Genomic DNA, 24,154 nt, shown 5'->3' with positions numbered 1-24,154 from the left:
CCGTCTGGCTCTGACAATATTCTTTTAAATAAGCTGTCAAATGCCCCCAGTTTATCGGTGCCATCTTTTAATAAGCCATGAACAGGGGACAACAAACTTATGTGTTCCAAGTCTACAATGTAAAATATAAGACTTTTTGTATCTAGTTGGCTGTCCAAATGTCAATAATGCACACATCAAACAGATCTGGGTCCTATGCAGAAGGCCCAGGCTGTTGGAATGCTAGTGGTCTGCATAAAGCAAGGGTGACCAATAAACTGTGAACATCCAAGCACATCTTGACAGCCACATTACTGCCCCTTACATAACAAATGAAGTTCTACAAACCAGACAGGCTAAATTAAATTGGTACCCAGACCACTGAGAATAAAATCTCTCTACTACCATCTAATTCCAGTCTCCTATCTATATAAAGCTTTGTTTCAGGAACTCTTTGATGGGGTGCTATCTGTCTTGGCATCTCTTGCCTCTTACTTATGCGATTTACTGACACTTTCTGGGTGCCTCTGGTACCCCAGCACTTATCACTGCTTTCCAAATGCAATTCCCACTGACGGTGACGAAACACCACGCAGGGAAGAAGGTAATGAGAATGTGAGGGTGCTTGTGGTAATGCTGAGCCCCTGCATAAGTGCATGGGGCATGTTTAATTTGCTCTCGAATCAATATCCATAATACTTAATAATGTTAGATTTTATCTGCTTTGCTATCAATACTTTATTTTTTGCTGCATAACAATTTCTTTAAGTGATCTAAAAATGCCAAGAACTTTTATTACCCTACTCCTCTTCCCCTGAAATGTGACTCTAAACATCAATGAAAGGAGGAAATTTGTGTTAAAAACCCAGATTTCAACAATATCTATTGGTTTATACCCTTGTTTGTTGCCAGATGTAACTTGGTAAAGGGGAGTTCATATTTGGATCTCAGCTGCCTACGACCAATGGCTATGTCTTGCTGGAGCACCTGAAAGCTAAGCCTCAGCCATCACAGACATCTAGAATTCTCCCTGAGCAAATATTTAGAAACACCCCACCAAACCCCACCTCTACTTGTGTGCCGTCCAATTCCTCCAGCCTGTTCTCTCACATTGTGTTGTCTGAGTAATCCGGGAAGAGGTAGTTATCTAGGGCTGCCTCTGCTGGTAATTATGTCTCCTTTGCAGAGAGGGCTTGTGACTGCCTTTCGCCAGGTGACCTGGAACTAAGCTCCATTGGCCTTTTTACACTCTGCTTGGCTTTTAGTGACAGTTTACATCCTGCCTTTTCCCAAAGTACTGGGGCTTGTATATCATTTCCTACCTATCCCTTACCACTACACCTATCATATTATACCTGTTTTTACAACTTAACTCAATTCTCAGTATTCTTAATGCATAGGCCCCCTTGCCCAGTTATAACCCATATGAGTACCTCCTGCAAAGAGGCTGCATTAATATGACAGGAAACTAGATCTTGGAAGATGGGCTGGAGTGAGAATGAACTCTGGAGTCTCTTGGCCTTGAACTTGAGTGCCTAGATATGATAGAGGAAGGGCTGTCAATGTTATGTGTGGCAGGTGGGTGAGAGGGATTGGGCAGAGAGGTGTCAAAAGCATTGACTGCATAAGATAATAATGAAGATGGAACTGCTTCTGGCATAGGAACTTGTAGGTGTTGGTGCTTTTATAAAAAAGACACACATGTGTGTCTTGCCTCTTCAACTAAATGATAAGTTCACAATCTACCTACAGGACCCTGTTTGAAACTTCCTGGCATCCCATCATTATCTGATACCTGGCACACAAGTGATGATATAACTGTACTGGGCAATAACCAAAGTGGGTGCACTTGGTCTCAGGGATCACCATAGGAGTTTTTGGAAAGATGTACTAGTAGATGACCTTCTTGCTCATTGTTTCTGCCTCTGCCATGTTTTCCTGTGGCTGTGACATAGTGCCACATGTGAAAGGAGAACAGAAAAGGGTAAAAGCAACAGAGATCTTCTGATGGTCCCAATGTTATTAGCAGGTACTATGTTACACACATTTCATGGATTATCTCATGTAATCCTTGCTGTAATTCTCTGAAATAAAAAGAAATATCATTACCCACATTTTCTAAATGGGAAATCTGGCATACTCAGATTTTAATATCTTGAAAAGGATTACTCGGCCAACACAGCATTGTGATGCCAGACCCAAGTCCCAGCCATTTTGCTGTAATACTGAGAACGGCCCCTGACAGCAGAACTCTCCGGGATACACAGAACATTAGAATCCCACTGAGCATGGCTGTCAATAGATAATAAGTATCACTAAAATTCTTCTTTGTCAGAAAATGCATATTGGTTTCCACTGCAACATTATCTTAATTATGTTTATTTCATTGGCAAAATTCACCCTGTTTTCCCTATTCAAACTGTATTTTTTTCAATGTGCATTTTAGATTACTGCCTTGAATGACTTGTATATTTTTATATCCTTGCTGTGAGAAATGCCATATGAAATCTATAATTTTACTTAAAAAAATAGACAAACTGAAGCCAAGAGTTTCTTGAATAAGAATTGCATAGTTTAAAAAATCCCTGATCTTAAGGACATATTATAGATGGGATGCCATTAGGTCTTTATAGAAGTTTAAAGTGACTGCATTCCACTGAACTCTAATTTCAGTTTAACTTGAGAATATTTACCTTTGATATAGAATATCCTGTATACAACTAACAAAATCATAAAGTAAAATCCAGTGATCCACAATGTTCAAGTAATTTATTTAAGCCTAACATTTTTCATTATGTATTTATGCAGCTGTTATATGTTTTTTTTTCAAGTGACTCTTTTTATGTCAATGGGATTTAAAAGCCATGCTGGTTAAAGTTTTGCCAAATAAGCACAAAGCGAACCCCAGCTAAAGGAAAAAAAAAAAAAAAAAAAAAGCACAGCCCATGAATTTTTAAAAGTTCATATATAATATATCATAAAAGTAGGATGAATAATATGGGACATGGGCTTTAATAAAAAGCTCCTTGACCATTTCTCAGAGACTTTGAGATGTAATCAATACCCAAAAAGGTATCTTGGGGACAAAGCCAAGATTTATGACATTTTTGCCTGGAGTGACACTTTCTGCTTACTATATCAGCTGGGGGACATGATATTGAATTTCAGAGAACACAAGAAAGGAAGGTCTTTTTATTTGCCTGACAATACTTCAAGGATGCACTTTATGGTTCAGCTGTGACATCATATTTGATGGAAGGAAAATAACAACCTGAACAAGTCCTCTGAAGGCAACTGAGGGACTCACGTGTAGCTCGACATCGGTTCGTGACTGTGTTAGACTTCGGCTCCTTCCCACCTCTGTGAGCAAATCTCCAGATGAAAGATCCAAGATGCGTGAGTGAAGTTTCTAGGAGAAGCCAAGCAGAAACATGGAATAGCCATCATTTAACTGTTTGTTTTAAAATCCTGCCTTGGACAACTAAATCTCAAAAGAAGTGACATTTCTGGATTAGAGAATACATGCCCTAATTCAAACACGTTTATTCCAGTTTATTAGGTGTTCAATATATATGCACATATGCAAATTGCATTTTGTAAACAATAATCATACATTTTACAGTTTTTCCATCTGCCTTGGGAAATAGTTGAATAAGTTGTAGTTGAAAGATTAGCAGGAAATACGTGACTATCCCCAATATAATTACTGACTAGTGTGAAAATAACTTCTGATATTCATATTAAAAAACTCAATCATCAAGTTAACCTAAAGATGTTGAGTGGTGGTTAAAATCTAAGGAAATAATTACAAAAATGACCTTATTTCTGAATAGCACTGATCTTGTGAAATCTTCCCTTGGACACATTTTAACTCAAAGTCATTAGTGTCATCTGTTAGAAACAATTAATGTGAATAGAAAATAATTGCATCAGGGATCTGGGGACTCAGAGGATTTTGTGCATTAATATTTACGTGCTATTCGATTATATACTGAATTCTTTATTTCAGTTTTGCTTGGAAGGCCTGCTAAAACAGGGACATTTCACTATATTAATCTTTATACTAATGACTAAGACTTTTCTGTGGATATTAAATTTGATCAGTTTAATTGCAAATACAATAAAACCCATGATTTATCCTCTAATGTTTCTACTAGACCCGTGACATTTTAAAAGTGGTACTTGTACCCTGGTTTGTCTTGGTTACAACTTTTGTGACTTCAGACACTAAAAATGTCTAATCAAGTAAGTAAAAAAAAAAAAAAAAAAAGAGGAATAAATCCAAATCTGGCTGCCTGTTGCTTTGAAAATTCAATTTTTCTAATGAAGATAAAACCTCAATAGGTAAATAGAAGACTGACTTTGTTTCTGAACAGTTTTTATAATCCTTAGGTTCTCTCTAGATTCTGAGTTTCCTGGGGACAAAGATAGAATTTCTCTCACCATTTAATTCCCAGGACCTGACACAGTATATTATACTCAGTAAGTACCCAATAAATGCTCATCACAGTCTATAAAGGAAAAATGATGTCGTTAGATTATCCCTATCTGTATATAGGTTTTAAACATTGAGAGAGTGCCAGAATAATTATAATGTTTTAAGACCCAAGAATACATTTATCAATATGCAAACAGTAGTAGTTATGGGAAATGACATTCAACAAAAGAAATGATGATTTTGAGTGGTATATCATGTGATTTGGAGGAAGAGTCCTGTATAGATATCTGACTTCTTATTCAGTTCATGACTGTACTTCACTCCTTTTTCTAAAATATATGATGTCACCCTTTTACTGACTGCATGAATATGTGCGGGTAAAAACCTCCTTTCCTAAATGATGTTATGCGTCACTGGTTTTTATCCAACTGCTCAGTCCCTGCCTTGAAATCAGTAAGGTCTTCGTGGAGACGGAGGAGGTCCTGGAGCAAGAGATCTGGGCACTTGAGTTCCAGCCCTGTTAAAGTACAGGTTTCACGGGTCCTCAGGAATGTAATTGAACCTCTCTGTGTGAGATCCCTCACCTATTACAGAAGGATGGAAATGGCTGCTTACTTCACCATCAAAGAATGGGCACAAAGTCATAGCAAGAAGAGGTGATATATAGGAACCCATGTAGCCTTACTGCAAGTTATTGTCATAATTGAGAGTGCGTGGTAGGTAGTTTCTTAGAGGTTAGGTATAATCATTTGTTGCTATAGCATCCATGCATGTAAGGTAAACAAAAACCAACTCAGGAAAGTAAAATCTCAAAGAAAAATATCGATGTATATGTGGGTGATAAAACCACTTTTGTGAAACCATGTTATAATCTGAGCTTAATTCTGAACTTGAAAAAAAAATAGTAGAATGTTTATGTGGACAATTCAAGTCACTGTCAGAAGGGGAGAGAGAAGGCATGACCCTTTCAGAGGAGTCCTCCTGCTGAGAGGGCAAATTCTCCATCTCACATTCAGCCATACTTCATATTCCCTGTTGGAGTCCATCTGGATAAAATCTCTTACCTGAACAGCTTTAAACTTCCAATGTTTAGCCTGAAAATCCAGAAGAATCCTGGATATGGTTATGTTTTGCTTTAGATGTGAAAGACAGCAAGACCACGCAATAAAGGTGTAAAACTGACATTGAATCATCTGTTACTTGATCTTAGTAACTGAGTTTGGCCTCAGAAATAGACTCCTAGCCTCCCCAATCTCCAAACCAGTGAGAAATACTTTCTTCAAATGCTTTCTTTGAGGGCAACAGTCTTACTCTCCCTTCCTATCTGACTGGTTCCATTGAATTAGGAATGTGCCCCTCTCCCTTCTGAGTTGATGCTTTCATCCATATTTCCATTGGACACTATCCCAGCTCTTGTCTACCTAAAAAAAAAAAAAAAAACCTGCCCAGGATTCAAAACTACATTACAACCCTACCTGGAAGGTTAGCTATCCTAACTAATGCAGGGCGGGTTCTCTCCACTGATGGATTACATTGTTCCCTCCCTCAGGTCCTTTATCTAGTGTACCAATACTGAACTGCTCCTGTTATAGGTTCTGCTTTCCCATGGGTTATCAGCTCCATGAGAAAACAGGCCAAGTCCTATGTTTTCACTTTGTCCCTGAAGCAAAGACTGCCACACAGCTGGTCTTTTCTCCTAGCCTCTTTTTTAGTAAAGGATGGCCATGGTTAGTTCTAGCCCACAGAGTGTGGGCAAAAGTGATGTCTGCCCTTTCCCCTTGGTCCAGGAACATCCCACATATGTTTCTCTGTACTCTATTCAATGCAGTGAACTCAGTACAGTAACTGTAGAGGCTACATGTTCAACAGGGAGCAAACCTGGGGAAAAGAATTTGGACTCGTGAATTACCAACTGGATGACCATTACTCTAGGACCAGAAATACCTCTTTTGGACATTATATAAGGAACAAATCAGCCATGATTCATTTGGAGTTTGTTTACTATCACTAACACTGACTTGGCTGATATTGCCTTCCTTTGAGATAAGCACTTTGCAGCACACAAGGTAGTTACTCAGTAGGTACTTGCGTTCATACTCACGTACATCTGTGTGTTAATAAGTGCATCTGCGCACACACACCTGTTTACACATGTATATGGCTGTTAGGGGACCAAGGTGACTTCCTACACTGAGGATTTCAGCTTCATGGGAACCAAGTGTACTTTCTGTCACTAGATGCAGGAGCAAGGGTGGGACATTTCTCGAAGGCTTAGACTGTATCACAAGTCATAGTGAGGACCTACCTTCCATACCAGGATAAAATACCAAATTTAGTTTTGAAGACATAACAATGTCAGGGCAGCTGGTACCCAGACCACAGGTTGGATTAGTAATATATGGGGATTAACTTTCCCTCAGTTGGTTAGCCCTATGTTCTCTTCGTAGTCCTCTATCAATGAGACCGGGCAGAGAAATGTCCCCCATGAGAGACTATGCCAAGGATGAACTGTCCTTTATCAGGTGGGATAGAGGTAGAGTGACTCCTGTGGCTCTCCAGTTAATGAAGACAGCAGAAACTGGAGACTGAGGTATGCTCGAGCCTTTTAGAACTGGTCAGAGGATGAGAATTTTCCATTGTTTCTCTCTGTGGCTCACATGCAGCAGTTTCTCAGGGGTCAGTGAAGGCTGGTTGCCTTTGATAGAGTCCTGCCTCTAGGTTTTGACTCAGTTCTGTAGTGATTTCTTAACTTTAGGACAGTAATTTCGAAGGCCAGGAAGACATTGAGACCTTATTTAGTGGTACAAAGCAAAGTTAGAAAACAGAACTTCTGCTAAGGATTTTGCAGAATGAGGGACACTATTCAGAAATTATAAATAAAATAGAGTAATGAACAGTTTTTGTGTTTGCTAATGTGCTTCCTAAAGTTTGGAAAGGAAGGTGTGAATTTGTCCTCATGAGGATTTCAGAGGCTATTAGCTCAGCTTTAGGAATCAAGAGGAGAGGACAAAAAGGATTGTTTAAGAATGGCCCCCTTCATTCAGGTTTCTTGAGAGAATTAATCTAATGACATAATCATGCATGCAATTATTCTTCCCTCTAACTACTAAAGGCCAAATATCTGCACAAAAGGGAAGTTGTGAGAATAGATAGGGCATGTCTCTGACTACCACACTTTACCAACATGAGCACCTTAAGTTTACCAACGGAGGGGGGATGGGAATGAAAATTTAATTTGATCTCTTTCAATCACCTCGATTGACTGAACCTTGCTCGATACAAGAAATAGTCCAAATTTTACCCCAGTCCTTTTATTCATTAGAACTGCATTTTATTCTTTGTGGAACAACTCAGTTGAAGTGGATGGCATCTATTCACACGGATCTTGAACTTCTGCTTTACTCCCAAGATGAGAAGGTCTCTTATTGCCATAGGACCTAGCACCAAACATTCTTTACCTCCCATTCCCTGAATTCTATTCTTAACATGTTCCTCCCACAGGAAGGTAGTTTTCTACTCTGAAGTTTCAACGTAAAAAATTTAGAGGAATAGAGAAATTGCTTGGAATCTTGCTACCTGCCACTGTTATTCAGCACCTGACCCAAGAGAAGGAACACCAGCAACCGTCCTTGGTCACTCCCTGTGGGGCGAATACATTGTACCTGTTCCTGTCCACCATCTTGCTGAGCTCTGCTGCTCTCTACCGTCTTGGATGGCTGCATTTTTGGAATTGCACTTCTTTAGGGATCAACCTCCTTCATAAGTGGTTGCCTGGATTCTGGGTTGATATACTGGATAAAGAACCAATTGCTTTTTTTCCAACTTTACATTGGCTGATCTCTAATTCAGAGATCTCATCCCACCTCAGGGCTTCCAGAAAGGTTCCCAGGGTGCCATTCCTGCTCCTCCATCTCAATCTTAGGCTGGCCCTCAGCCCAGTGCTTCATTTTTTTTTTTTTTCATTCTATCACAAGAGAAGCAAACCTCGAATTGGTTCTTAAGAAATCCTCTCAGCATATTTTGATATTGCTACCTTCTTATGACTTCCTTTCTGGATATCTTCTTTCCAGGGGTAGAAAATAACTGTGGCAGATTTGGTGTATGCTTAAGAGAAGTGCTTTAAATATGGCTCTAAGTCAGACACAATCAGGTGAGAAAACAGTTATTCCACAGCCATATTCAGAACCGTCTTCAAGTTTCCTTCTACTGGGTAGATAGGGCAATTTTCATAGGTATGTATAAGAATGGCTAAAAGCTCAAGGAAATTTCCTGAAATAGCTCAGTCTGAGGAATATGATTTCTCTGAGGAAGATTTACTCACCAAACAATCTTAAAAATAATTTTAAAAGTTTTGCCTTACTTATATGTACTAAATTTAAATTTTCGCCATACTCAGAAATGTGATTTTTTTCCTCAGCCCTTCCAAACCCCATCAAGAGAGGTTGTGGTAAATTCCTGGGTTCACATTTCATAGGTTTCATTCTAATCCATTAAGAATTTATTATAAAATTGAATATTACATAACTGCACATTATATAACTGAGTATTGTATGGTCATTTCTTAGATTCACAAAAATTTGAGCCCAGGACAAAATCTTTTTTTGGATAAAAGCTGATGTTTAATTAATCATGCCATTATTTCCATTTTGAGATACAAAGATAAAATACAATAGCCTCATCCAGCCATCCTGCTGACAGGACATGAACAGTGACCCTTTCCAATGTTCTAGAAGACCTTCAAAAACTAGATGCAGGGCTGAGGATATTGCTCAGAGGTAGAGTGCTTGTCTAAGAGCACAAGGCCCTGGGCTTGATCTCCAGCACCACAAAAACAAACAAACAAACAAAAAACCAAAAAACCTATATGCATCATGATTTGATCTTACTCCGGAGCCTGAACTTTTTATAACTAATTTTTAAAGCTGTCCAAAAAAGTTCTTGCTGCAATTATTATTCTCCCTGGCAACCTTTTAACATGCCTTGCATATCAATCTTCAGGTGCCCCAGTGCATCCTGTTTCACTCTGGATGGTGCCTTAGCAAATGACATGGGTCTGCAAACTCCTTTTCTACTTCTCTGGAATTCAAGGTTATAAAATGTTTTTGAAAACAATTATTCCACAGCTGTATTCAGAACCTTCTTCAAGGGTCCCTGCTGCCATGACAACCTGATTATCCAGTGGCTGCCTAAGGGAGTGGCATTTCATTTGGTGAGTAAGATACTTATGTGGGGTCTCTACAGCTTAGGCTGATGACTGGAGTATCTCCTACTGTCCTATCTGCCATGGTTCAATTAACAGTGCCCTGAGGACCTGCAGGGTGAGGACCAGGGGGAAGATGGATGAGGGTGGAAGCAGCAGACCTTTCCTCAGGAGCCTCCATTCTAATCAGTACAACAAGAAGCACTTACGAAGCATCTACTGTGTACAGGATCCTGACTACGAATGAGGAGAGACTGGATGATGCCCATCAGCAGAGTTTATGAGATCAATGAACCCAAATGCACAACTGAGGAAAAGACACATAATTCTTACAGGAGAACATGCAAAATAAATCATGGTAGAGTAATGTGATATAAGGGTAGGGATGGGGTTGATATGTACTTATGGTACACTAAAATACAAGTAAGATAATATTTTGTGCACTGCTTTTACTGACAAGCCCCAAAATCTCTTGATCTGAAGTCTTTACACAACATGAAAAAGAATCAGAAATATTTCAGAGACAGTATAACCACAAAGTGACAGGATAGTGAGATACCAGATGTAGGTTGGTTCCAAGGCAAGCCAGTGGAATGTGTGGGCAGGTGGAGAGCCACTTCCTAAGGGCGATTCAGGCCTGCTTGCAGTCTGAGGACTGCTACAGCTTCCCTATTGTCTTTTTCTATGAATCTGATCTGAGGGAGGAAGTGATTCAGCAAAGCCCCAGCCTATTCTGGGATCTAAGAGATACAGAAGTGCCTTGAAATTTCCATTTTTATCCCTGATTACTTTAACAGGTATTTTAATAAGTGCTTTCCAATTGCCCCTGCTGTTTTGTAGAATTATCTATGCTGGTTTTTACATTTTTAATCCAGTTTTAGTTTTAAAAAGTCCTGACTTTCAGAAGCTTTTGGCCTTTTATATGTGGGGGAACAAATTTTCCTTCACTAACTGAACTAAAGAGATTAGAGGGGAATAAAAACAAATGACATTTTACTTAATTTTTTTCAGACTCACTGATGGTCACTGGTTTCTAATGTACCCTTTATTAGGAAGAAATGATTAGCTCTGGCTCTGCAGGATGTGGTGGGGGGAGACACTGCATGAAGCCCCTCTCCTAAGTACATCTTGTGAGTCTTCACACTGCCATAGAAGAAGCTGCTCTTAGGGATGAAGAACCCAAGATGACAGAAGCTAAGGAAGGGATCCAAAGTCACAGGCTATATATATTCCAGGATGTGGCACAGCTAGGATTTTCTCCTCCCTTCTGGGTCCACGCTTTCTACTACATCCTCCTGGTTGTCCAGCCTATCTGTTCCCTGGAGCCTTTACAAGGCTCATCCTGGAGAAGATGCCTTTAGCCTTAAGAGCTGAGCCCTCCCTTTCAGAGCACTCCTATCAGCAGACTTCTGCTGCCTTGGCGGTTTGCCTGCCTCGATTCCTCTTTAGAGGCAGATAATTGAAAAAGAAATAATCGTAATAACCCAACAATAATAGCTGTGAACACTTATTGAGCTCTGATTCCCACAAAGAATGTGTTTGACATATATTATCCTTTGAAATCCTCAAGCTGCACAGTTTAGGACCATTATTATCATTCCCACCTTACAGATAAAGAAATGGAGATAGAGTGCTAAGAAATCTCCCTTAAGGTTACATAAATAGTATTTAAACCTCAGTCTGACCACAGATTTTATACCCTTAATTCTATCCAATTAAATCTGGCTAATGATGGTCTGTCATAGACAATTTTGTAAAATAATAATATAAATTAATTAGACAACAAACGATTGCATAGAATTTAACAGAATATAAATACTGCCCCATGCAATCTATCCTCCCTTGCTAGACACAAACATAATTCACTCACCAATTAAAAAATACTTTCCTTATTAGTATTTCATGATCGTCGCCACTGGTATCATGATTCGCATTGTTTATGTTGTTTCCTTCGTGGATCTCTGCATCTTTTCCAGGGAAACACAATTCTTTGTGTATATCTGGGCATAACTGAAAACTAAAGCCCAGACCAACAGCGGCAAATACTTACACAGTGCTGATCACATGCCACATGCTGTGATAGGGGTTTACATCATTTCTTCCTTATTCAATCCTTACCACCACCTCACAAGGTAGAAAATTTATCATCTCCATTTTTTAGATGAGAAAACTAAAGAAGAAGAAGAGTTAAATACCATAAAGCCGAGGATTGAGACCTGGACATAGACTTCAGGGTTGTCCCTATGTCACCTCATTCTCTGTCACTCTAATATCTTCTCCAAACTTCAATGCTGGGATAGGAGGCTGAACACAGTTCTGTAACCTGGTGCTCACAGAAGGATAAGCTGCTCAGGCCCCAGCCATGGCGTATGCCGTGGAAGGCCTCCTGGAGAACTTTCTCCTAGAGAAGTCACAGCCAAGGCCTAGCAGAGCTAAGAGATCTTATGAATAAGACATGATGACTCGGGGCTGGGGATGTGGCTCAAGCACTAGTGCCCTTGCCCGGCAGGCGTGGGGCGCTGGGTTCGATCCTCAGCACCACATAAAAATAAAATAAAGATGTTGTGTCCACTGGAAACTAAAAAATAAATATTAAAAAATTCTCTCTCTCTCTCTCAAAAAAAAAGAAATGATTACTCAGGTAAATGATTACTCAGATGACTTTTCTGATCAGCTGCTACAACAAAATACCAACAAATTGGTAGATTATAAACAAAGATTGAGTCCTGTTGATAAAAAAGTCCAAGATCAAGTGTTGGCAGATTCAGTGACTGGGAAGGGCTGTGTATGGGTTCACACAGGGCACCTTCTCTGCATCCTTAAAGACAAGGCAGCTCTCTGAAGCCTTTTTTTTTTTTTTAAATAAGGGCACTATCACATTATAAAAATAACCTTCCAAAGTCCCCACCTCTAATACCATTGCCTTGGGGGTCAAGATTTCAACCTGAATTTTGGGTAGACAACATTCAGACCATAGCAGGGACCAAAAAGGAAAGAAAGGTCCTGGTGGACAGAGCCCAATGAAAGGTCCCAAGATGAGAGAGAATGTGACATTTTTATGCAACGAGTTCAGCAAGACCACAGAGGCAAATTCAAGGGAGGAAAAGGTCAGAGAGATGTCTCAGGAAACAGAAACTTGGGTCAAGCAGCATAGTGAGCAAGTCCAAGTGGATTGGAATCCATCAGTCTCTAAAATACATACTTCCCTCCTCTACTCCTTTGTCCACCTCACATTTCCCTCCAATGCTGGACCTCACTCCATTACCCTGATCTGTCTGAAAGAAAAGATCTAGAAGAGGAGATAACAGAGGGTTTCTGGGAGGAAAGCTACACACAGTAGTCATTCATACAGCTTTTATACCTTTGAGTTATGTTTATTCCTTAAAAGGGTAGTATAGGGCCCGATTTAGAGTCCACACTTTGCTAGAACTGTTCAAAGAGCTGCCAGAATTCTGGAGATTTGTAATCACTAATTCTGAAGACGTAACAGTGATCTTTCTGTGATGCCAAAGGGTTCCATATTTTATCCATATGGGTGGCAAGAAGCCATACTCCAAGGCAGACGGAGAGGCTGATCATCAACAGATACTCAGAACAATGGGCACTAGATAGAAACGAGGAATTCTGGTATGCTATGGCATAGTAAGTTGACTATTTTGAAGAAGCAAGAAGAAAGGATTTTGAATGTCCTCACCCAAAGAAAGAATTAATGTTGGAGAAGACAGACAATACTTACTCTGATCTGAACATTGCACAATGCATATGTGTATCAAAATATCACAAGGTACCCCATAAATAGGTATAATTTTATGTGTCAATTATAAAAATATTAGGTATCAAAAAATAAAAATAAAAGAAGAAGGAGAGAGAGAGAGAGAGAGAGAGAGAGAGAGAGAGAGAGAGAGAGAGAGAAAGAAACCAACCTGGACCCTGCTCTATTTCTGTAACTACAAAGAGGAGACATTAAAATCAAAAGATTATCACTTAACACCAGGAGATAACCTCCAAGGAAGGGAAAAATGCCTTGTTGGTGTTCTGGAGAAAAAGAAGATGCAGAATTATTTATAAGAAGGGTGATTCCTTACATTATTTAAGGAACGATTAGAACAGATTGAAATTCCGTTTGGGAGATTCTATAACCACTGAGACCTTCACAAGCTGCAAGGTTCCCTCTTACAGCACTTCACAGCGGGGGGGCTGGGAGAAGAAAGATGGGAGTATTGAGGAAAATGGCTTTGGTGATGTGCACTCATCTGCACTTACTGCCGGATGTCCTGGTTTTAACAGGGCAAGTTACTGGGGTCCCATTCATCTTACAATATTTGTGCAAATGTATGACATAAAAGCAATTTCTGGCCGAATGTTATGGAAGCCCATTGTCTCACTTCCCTTGACAAATAATACTATATTGTGCATTCTCAGGGCTTCCACTTTATTACTTTAGTTTGCCTTTTAGACTTTGTTACTAAAGATCTGCATCACGGCCTCCTGGTAGCTTTGTCCCCAAATAGTTTTTAAAAATCCACTGTTACTTTATTCCAAGGTAGGAAATGCCTCATGGTATTATAAACAAGCAGGCTGAAAATTGTTATTTATGTGGTTTCCTAATAGCAATTTGAAATATAGGGCATAAAATTACTAGCTTACAATATTGCTCAATATTAACAGTGGGAAGGGTAATATGTAAAACAGACATTAAAGGATTAGCTGCAAAATACATTTCACTAGGTTAAATCATTTCTTGGCAAATAGCAGTTTCCAGCTATTACATAGGATTCATCAAGTCAAGTGGATTTATTTTTATTTTTCTATTATTTGCCAAATAAATTCTCTGCTTAAATTTCAATTTTGTAGGTTTTTTTTTCCCCATACATATTAGGGGAAAACTGTCGAAACAGAAACTGAGATAGAAATGATGCAAGACTTTGAATTTACACATGATTCCCCAGCAAATCCTCCACTGATTGGGCTATAAAGATTCCACTGAGAGAAAAGTACGTGGATATGATATTACAAATACCTGCATGACAGATTAGGGAGTGACAACTGTGGCAGAAGATTCAGTGGAAAAAGACAAATCCTTCACAAGACGCACAACAATGTTCCCACTGTTCTTGCTTCAGAATCTATAGACGCACACAGCACTTTGTCCTCATCAAGCACATCTGGAGTTTGGTAAACAGTGAATTTGTGAACTAGCACCAAGAAGAAAGGAGAAAAAGAAATTTCTAATCTCCTAGGGTAGAAATTGTCAGGTATTAAGCAGATACTCGATGCATAAATATAAATAACATAATCTCTCCATTTTCTTCTGAGACAGTTGCCAGTTACCATAATCCTAAAATTATTCTGTCTTCACAAATCCCTAAAGATTTATTAATTTTCAAAAATTTGCTTTGATAGAAACTTTCCTCAAAGATGCACAGTAATCTTTCCTGAGCTTTCCTTTCATTTTATATCATGGGCAGCATTCAACCCCAGAGAATTTCCAAAGTGAGTTCTTTTTTAAAGGAATTGGCTATGGATCTATAAATAACTATTACAAAGAAATGAGCACTACAGAGAAAAGAACCGCTCCAAGACTTGTTTTTGCAACCGCGAGAAATTCACATTCCCGAAAAGTAATTACGATTGTAAAATTAAGGGTTTGCTTCGAAGACTGGTTTTAGTCTTCTTTTAGTAATCAGCTGGTTTTAAAGACAAGGCTTTTTTCCTTAGAGTGTGGACTGAAGATTACAAATATTTCTCCTCAAATGCCCCATGTTAATAATTCCACGTGTTTCAAGATATTTACTACATATAAATTTTTACTGTTTCCTTCAGCTGTTCTATGTTGGATGGTAAATTTCTTTTCATAAACTGATCAAAAACTCATGAAATAACAGCTGGATGCAGAATTGCTTACCCATAATCCCCATTACTCAGGAGGCTGAGGCAGGAAGATTGCAAGTTCGAGGCCAACCTGGGCAACTTGGTGAGACCCTGTCTCAAAATAAAATTGAAAAGGGTTGGGGGTGTAGGCCTGTGGTCACAGGCTTGTGTAGTATGTTCAATCTCAGCTTGCTTTAAGGACCTGCCACTGTTAGTGTGTTTCTTTTTAATCTCAGGTACCACAAAACAAAATAAAACACCATGAATATAATGGCCTCCAACCTGAGTTCATAAAGATTTGGTCATCATTAAGACATGAATCATTTACTAGAAAAGTCAATGGCTGAGTCACAGCAGATGTCACCCAGACCAGTGTGTCACCAAGCTCTATCGTGGAGCAAAGTCCAGGGCACAAGATGTGGCGGTAATCATGGGACTACCAAAACACTTCAACTAACTAGAATCTAATGGATACAAAAACACTTTAATTAACTAGAGCTGGGTGGCTACAAATGCTCAATTAGCTAGCATATTTAAAACAAAGAGAATAATAATAACTACAAAACTAGTTTTTAAACATTTAGAATAAATCCTGGACTCGGTTTCACAATTCTCCCTTAACTCCCCAACCAGGGAAGCAGGAGATCATGTGACCCCAGGTGGTATAATTTGTTATTTAAATCCCGTTTTTGTGTGACTTCACCATTTGGGGGCAAGTTACTTCACCTTTTGAGTTTTGGTTTCCTTTAGGGATAATAATAACAATAGTAGCTAATAATTTCAAGTAGACTTGAAATTTAAGACAAGGTACTCTTCAATTCATGAGGTTGAGATGAGGATTTAATTGGCTAAAGGATTTGAGGTTATTAGATGCTTGAAAATGTTAGCTATTTTTAGGACCAAGGACATAACTTGTGGGACCCAATGCAGGGTGCCCTTTGTAAAGAAGATATGAAGAATTTCCAGATGGGGACAGCAGAGCATTACATCAGATGGGGCCCTTCTGGGTCCCTGTGGGATTGCAACCCTGGCTGTTACATTCTGGGATTATCATTAGAGTACGAATGCTATCCCATAGTCAAAGAAGGATCTAGTTATGTTCTTTGCTGAGCTTACTGGACTTAATGTGGATTCTGGAATTTTAGCATAAATTTTCAATAACAGTACAATGTCATGTTGTTGTTTTTGTCTGTTTATCCTCAATCGATGTCAGAGCCAAGTGTATGCCTGCCACCATATACCAAAAGTATGACCTGGAACAGTTCCCTAATATGAGAATCATCTTGATGGCAAATTCCAGGAAGTGTTAGGTCAAGTACAGCATGCCCAGCTGAGGATGGACCCAGGTGGAGGATGAGGAGGGCTACTCATGCCCTGGAATACACTTCTACCTAGACAGGAAATATGGGAGGAATCCTCTGCTGAAGCATCCCACTGGCCTCTTTCCCAGGGTGGCCCCTGTGGAAGGGAACAGAACCAGTGTCTGGTATTCACCTTCTTCCCTCTGTGCCCACCCACCTGATGTTCCTGACCACTCTTCGGCAGCTCCTCATGCCTTAATACTCCAGTTTCCTTGATCCTGAAGCTGATTTTGGTGTCATCTGTTCCATTGCTACTCATGGTCCCTAACATGACACAGAGTTAGGACCAGTTCTGAGTAAAATGCTGGGCAATCACTGAAAATGCATGAAATGGCAAATGAACCCTCAAGAGTTCTACCCCCACACAACTATGTCTCTTCTTTTGCCACTGCATGGAGGAGTCATGGCCCCTTAGATATAGCTACAAATGACAGCGTTCAATTTCCCCTGTCTCTCTCTCCTTGTACTGCAATGTCTAATTATAATTACTAAGTATAAGAACAGCTGTTATACTGTCATGATATGATACTTGTAATACATACCTTACAATATAAAAATTCTTTAATGATTTTTTTCTTATTCGTTTTACCCAGTACCCTTGTAGCCTGCTGTTGGTCAATGGAGTGCTTGTAAGAGTTTTAAATTCCTATTTACATTTCCTTCTTGAATCTGTCACTAGACTGTAGAATCACCTGAAGGAATTAGGTAGTTCTCAATACGATCTCATTATTGACATTTATGTTGATCGATGTTGGCTCTTACAAAATTGGAATCTGCAGATCAATTCCTTGATTAGATTCTTTCTCACTGCTGCCATGATCATTTTATCACATAGGCTGCTGCTATCAAAAGCTGCTTTATCACTATGTAATGGGACAGGTGGAATCAGTTCCTCTAGTATGTTACAAGAAATAAAGAAGTTTTCCTGGCTTTAAATCTTACTTTTCTCAAGTCTTAAATTCCCCTGATAATTACATTTATATAGAGGTTAATTTGAACTTATTCTCCCTTAAATGTAATCCTCCATGATAAAACTGATGTTGAATCCTAAGAGAAATGTTCACCTTACTCCTTGAAACTATTTTTCCTTTTTTTTTTCAGACAGTTTCAGATGTCAGATTTTAAAACAGGTACTATCCATGTGGTTGGCTTGGCTACCAACACCTGGATAAGGAAACTCTGCAGACAGAGAGATAAATCTTCTAGTACTGCTTCTAGCCCCACAACCAATGCTATGAAGTCCAAGGAAAGACCAGTGTGGTGTCTCCACAAGACCCACCCTGAAATCTGGGAACATAAGTCAGGGTCTATGCTCTACGAAGAAATGGTCAGGAATGACATCAAATATAAATTATATTCATCCAAATATTTTCAACAGGTTAGCCGTACACTATTCCTAGGAGGTATAATACAAATGATACAAATAATTGTCCTTGAGTCTATACAGACCTATGGTTTCTGGGTAGTTGATGATATATATATTCAGGGGTTCTTACCATGAGATCCCATGTGTCATGCATACCATCAAGGGCATTTGTGAATGTGAAGGGGAAAAATGCATCTTTAACTTTACTAAACTTCAAGCAAAACTTTAGCATATCCTTCAGTTATCAATGTAGGCATCAAATTACCAAGTATAGACTTGTGAGACTTTGTCTCCAACAGAAATCACAGATATCGTGTCACATCACAATTTAAAAAAATCTCTAAATATTGTTTTACACATCATCATTTAAAAACTATATCATACCTGCCTCTTTGAGCTTTTTTTATGTTTTAGAAATGAAGCCCATATATTACTGTGTCATATTTGTTTTTTGTTTTTTTTAAAAGTATTTTGGTAACTGTACTTCAATATACAGTTGGCCCTCACATCTGTGGCCACTGCATCCATCAATTTGACCAACCATGGATTGAAAATATTTGGGAAAGACATGCTTTTTTACTCAGTGTGCAGAGAAATAATTTTTTTTCACTGTTCACTAAATAATCTGACAACTATTTACATAGTCCTTAGATTGCATCAGGTATTATCAATAATGTGGAGATGATTTAAAGTGCACAGAAGGATGGGCTTCGGTCCTTTGGAAATACTATGCCATTTTATGTAAGGAACTTGAGCATCTCTATATTTTGGTGAGTCTTAGAACCAATCCTCTGTGAATGGCTAGGGACAACTGTAATTGGTTTCCTTTATAATCCCATGTCTTTCATTTTGTGTATTTAAAAGCATCATTTTGAGAAAGGGAACACAGGCTTCTTTGATATACAAAAGATGGTCCATGGCTAAAAAATGGTTACATACCCCAATTACCTCACTGCTCCCCAATCTCCCATCTCACACTGCCAGCAGTGTGGGGGCCCTTCTATTGTTAGGCTGACTTTCCAGATGAATAAGGGTGAGTGGATTTCAGCTAGACAGTGTCCTGCCATTTACCTCTAGAACCTGGAAGCACAGGCCTGCTTGGATAAGGAACTTACCTTAATTTGAATCTCCACTGAAATAAACTAGTTTTCTTTTCATTGCCAAGGTGAGTGCTATGATTGTTATGCATTGTTGCAATCTATACCTTAATGACATCTTAGCCCTGTGGTGGGCTCACAGAGAAACTGCTTTCAAACTTCAAAAGGCCATTAAAACCTGTGCAGATGTCTGGAAAATTAATACCATTATCTAACTCTCACCTTTTGCCTGTAGGAGGAAAAGAAGAGACAGGCTTGTGAGAGATATTAGAGATCAATACATAGTCATAAAGCAAAGAGCTGTCCTTCCAGGGACTGCAGGTGGTGACCAGTGAGAAATCTGACAGTGCTTTTGAAGAGACTTCTCATTAGATTTTTTAAAAGTCATTCACTCAATGTGTTAAAAATTCAAAGAGAAAATGGGGGTGGGATGAAAGGTGTAAGAGAGAGAGAAAAAAATAAAGATAATTTTCTGCCATCCTACTTCAATTTGGGTGCTCAAGGTCCCCAGCTCTGGAGAGCAGGTGCATTCATTGATTCACATGACAGAAGCTGAATTTGTCAAGGTTGATGTTGAGCAAGTTAAAGTCTATGTTTGAGAGTGTTTTTGCATTTTGAAAGACCTAAGCTTTCTATTACATTCTGTAAAATTCTCAGCATAGGAGATATTCTCATAGGTAGTTTCAAGGCTTTATAAAGTATCCAGGACCACATTATAGTCTCTTCCCTTCATTTTATTTCCAACAGATTTTATTCTGTAAGTGTTCCAGGAACCCCAATAAGATTGAAAACATGATGATTTTTTTTTATCAGAGAATGGAAGTTTGAAGTTTTTATTAAAGGTTTTTTTTTTCTTGGAAAAAGTTCTCCAATTTTGAAAGAGGACAGAGAAATAAAATGCTATAAAAGACATTTTTTTTGGCTTCTTCCTTCTCCAAAAGATGAAATTGACCATTGAAAATATACTGGGAACCCTTCAGAAAATATTATATAGAATCAGATCTCTAGATAACACTTTGAAAGAAAATCTGAAAACATTCACAGACTGTAGGTGACCCATCTTTTTGAATGAGAACTATTCCTTTCAAGTTTAAGGCTGTACATATCAAGATTACACTTAGCTTTCAGGTGTACCATTATTTAACATGTAGGTGTTTGTTTTTCTCACATAGCAAAAAGTCCACAGAGAGAGATGGTCACTGACATTTTGAGGATTGTGTGTTACTGCATTGTAACACAACCTATCCTGACTGGTTCAGTGAACTAACATGAGATATCAGCTAGAAAGACAAGTGGCAAAAGTAGTTTGGAAGAGGTTCATGAGTGATGTATGAGAAATCACTGAATCACATTTAAATTGTTTGATGAGTGTTTGTGGGTAACACATCCTTTTGGAAGAGATGTTTTCCTTTAAAAGTTCAAAATAAATAAGGATTATCTAAGGATTCTATTCAATTGCAGAAAGGAAAAAAAAGGAAAGTAAGACTTAGGGACTTCAGTTTATAAGGGTTTTATTCCTCACATAATAAAATGCCCAGAAGTAGGCCTGGTGCAATGTTTACTGATGGCATCAAGGAACCAAATTCTTCCCATCATTCAAGCTCTCCTAACTTTTGTGTGTGGCTCATGTCAAGATGGTTGTTGCTCTTTCTGGCATTGCCTCCATCTCTCCGGTAGGAAGAAGGGATATGAATGAAAAACAACAGTAACTGTGCCTTACCCTTGACTGAGAAAGCAAAAGCTTTCCCACAGACCCCCACGTAGATGGACATTTAGCTTCTGTAGGCCAGAACCAGGTCTATGTGGACAGTCACAGGACAGAGGAGAGTTGGGAAATTATTTATTTGGTTTTCTAGTTTCTGAAGTAGAGAAAAGAAGGGAGAAGGGTATTGACCAAGTATGAGAGTCATAAATGCTGCTTGTTAAACATGTCTAGTTCTCTCTGTTTGGGAATATGTCCACTGGTACTTCCCTGACCCTTTGTGATTGGGTGCAGCCATATGACTAGTTCTGGTCAAAGAATTACAAGTAGAATGCTTCAGACCACAACATTTTAAATACAATGTGATGCCCTCCCACCCTACCCCAAGCTCTTTTTCCTGGCCTGGTGGCTGGCAATGTTTGATATGATGAGTGGTTCACCAGGAAGGTCTTTTGACTGGGTAAGATACGCAGAGCTCCTCTGATGACTCCCTAAAGACATGCAGCATGAGTAGGAAATAAACGTTTGTATTTGGAGTCATAGAGACCATGGGGTTATTCCTTACTACTGTGTAACCTGTCCTATCCTGACTGATTCAATGAGTTAACTAAAATGTCAGCCATAAGGACAAACTTGAGAGACAAAAGAAGTCTCTGGCCCATGTATTAGAGAACTCAGAACAAACACTGATTTCAGTAGGGCCATATCCGGAAGCCAACATTCTCTACTTCAAGTGCAGTTAAGCGAACTTTAATTCATAATGTTATCTCTGTCCTTGTACTACCCACAGGACACAGACAAATTATTCCTCTCTCCTGTGTCTCTACATAGATGAGTGGCTAATGAAACATAGCGTGTTCAAGGTAAGCCACCAAATTTAATATGAACTTCCAGGATGACCATCCATGATAATTTAATGCATGATAATGAGGGATGGCATAGTTTATGAGTGGCCTAGTTAATGATATAGTCCACATCCCTGAGTTGAGAGTCTGCCCTTATGAGGAAGACAAAGAAGCTCTGCGGAAAAGGTAGATGACTAAGTTAAAGCATTTGTGGCCTCTTTGGTTCTATTAAGTATCTGATTTTATCTCTAAATATAGCATTTCACATCCTCAGCAAAGTCAATAGGAATTCACTCAATAGTGGCAGGGCTTATCCATAAGGACCCCAAAGCTTCCAGTATCAAAGCATTGCAACAGAGGGCAAGTCATATGGGAGAGGAAAGGGAACATTAGTAGAATTCAATATAAAGGAGGTGATTGTTTGACTGGCTGTTTCGTGTTTCACTGTGGCTTGCATTTCATTTTAACTATCCCTGGCCTTCTTGTGGGATAGGGGAGGCAGGGCATGTTGATTTATGCCAGCTAAATGGTTGGTTCCACAACAGATGGTAACAAAGAATCTTACACAACATACTTAGGTGCTAAAAATCACTTGACGTGACTTTAGTTGGGTGCATCTGTCTGGAAATGCATTAAGTCTGGGGACACTAAATGGCTACAAGTACAATTACTGATGCAATCTCTTCTAAGCAACTGTGCTCTTGTTCTCACTTGCAAAGGGCAAAGGCTAGTTTGGAAATAGTAACAGAAAAACTAAAGACCATTGTTACATAATGCTACATTTAGCATGGATCTTTCAATTGCTTATTTAAAAGCAGGTGCAAGATAACCCATATCTTCCTTTTGCAAAAGTGTGGATTTCTTTAATTTCCTTGAAAGTGGGCATGCCTCATTTTTGGTGGTTTTTGGAGTATCATTTTAAAGCAAAAATAAATATTACATATTTAGTAAATATTTAGAGGTTTACATATCCCTAAACAAATAATAAAACAGTTGTAGTTAGAGTTCCTTTAATAGATTTTCAGTGGATTCCCACCTTAAAAGCAGCATAAACCCTTTAAATCTTTGAATCATTTAATTTTATGTATTCTTTTGGTATTTCATTGGGGAGTTATGGGGTGTGAAATTTGCAGCATGACGAGAAAACAATTAACCAGCACACCTGTTGTTCATGAATGTCAGACTCAGAGAGAGCCTGCTGGAGCTGGTATTTTATTCCACAGCATGTATCAACCAAGGGGCTAGCAGAGATGACCTGATGACACCAAATGGTGTTTATGCTTGTATTGCATGCCTTGTGCTTTGCCCTGGTGTTGAAATGATACTTGCTTCTTAAGTCGAAATCATATGGTTTGTAACTCATGACAACAATTTGGGGTTATGAGATTTTCAGGCTTAACAGAAAAATTAAAGTTAAGATTTGATACAGAAGGGATAAGATGTGACAGTGTTGTGAGTGGTAGCAGAGGCAAATGCCATTTATTGAGTGCTTACTATTTCTGAGTAAGTTAGTGTACAGTTAAAGAACGCAGGGAACAGGACACCTCAGGTTTGCTCAGATACACAAGAAATGTTCTTTTTGCTACCTTCCCATTAACAGATTGTTGGTAGGAAAAGGAAGTTTTTGGGGGGGTTTGTTTGTTTTGTTTTGTTTTTATCTTAACTGCTACTTAAAAAATTAATTTGGGGGCCTGGAGTATATAGCTCAGCAGTAGAACTTGCCAAGTTTGCACAAGGCCCTGAGTTCAATTCCTAGTACTGTGAAAAAAATTAATTTGGAGAATAGGAAGCCAATAACAAAAAATGGTAATTTTCAGCTTTCATTTGTTCTTTGCTGTGCTAACACAGTAGGGACTTACAGCCTGATTTTGCTGAAAGCACTGACTCTTAAAAAGGGGATAAAGCTTGACATTTCTGCCTTCATTTTATTACTGTCCCCTTTGCCTTAAACTGTCTCAGCTTCTGAACCTAGGCATGTCAATCATGTAAGGAATGTTCATCTAAAGTGGGTGGGTAATCCACTTCCTTCAAGGCTGAAGACACCAACATAAAAGTAAGGTAATTCCAAGATTTGCAGGGACATTCAACTGCCAGTTTTTACAATGTAGTTCCAAACCCCTGGAGTGTCACACTACACAAGAACTGTGAAGCCTTGCAGGCAGATGGCGCCAGCATGTGACTGCCCCCTCAGCAGCACCAATCATCTCACTGGCATCAGAGTGCTCCCTTCCCAGGATCACAGATCTGATAGGTAAACATCCTGAGAAGCAAATGGAGATTGCCCCCAGTTTGACT

General features: G+C 39.0%; 1 protein-coding gene across 1 annotated transcript in view; it reads right to left on the bottom strand.

Moving 5' to 3' along the window:
• The window catches only part of NCKAP5 (NCK associated protein 5), an 858,948-nt gene that overhangs the window by 119,979 nt on the left and 714,815 nt on the right, over window positions 1-24,154 (bottom strand). Inside the window, exon 11 of the mRNA XM_081262221.1 lies at window positions 3,287-3,388. Within this exon, the coding sequence (XP_081118347.1) occupies window positions 3,287-3,388 (102 nt within the window). The remainder of the gene's footprint in view (window positions 1-3,286; window positions 3,389-24,154) is intronic.

Source organism: Spermophilus citellus (assembly GCF_964194105.1).
Source record: "Spermophilus citellus genome assembly, chromosome: 11".
Lineage (NCBI taxonomy): Eukaryota > Metazoa > Chordata > Mammalia > Rodentia > Sciuridae > Spermophilus > Spermophilus citellus.
The sequence above is the reverse complement of the archived record's forward strand: the minus strand, read 5'-3'. Positions and strand labels throughout refer to the sequence as shown.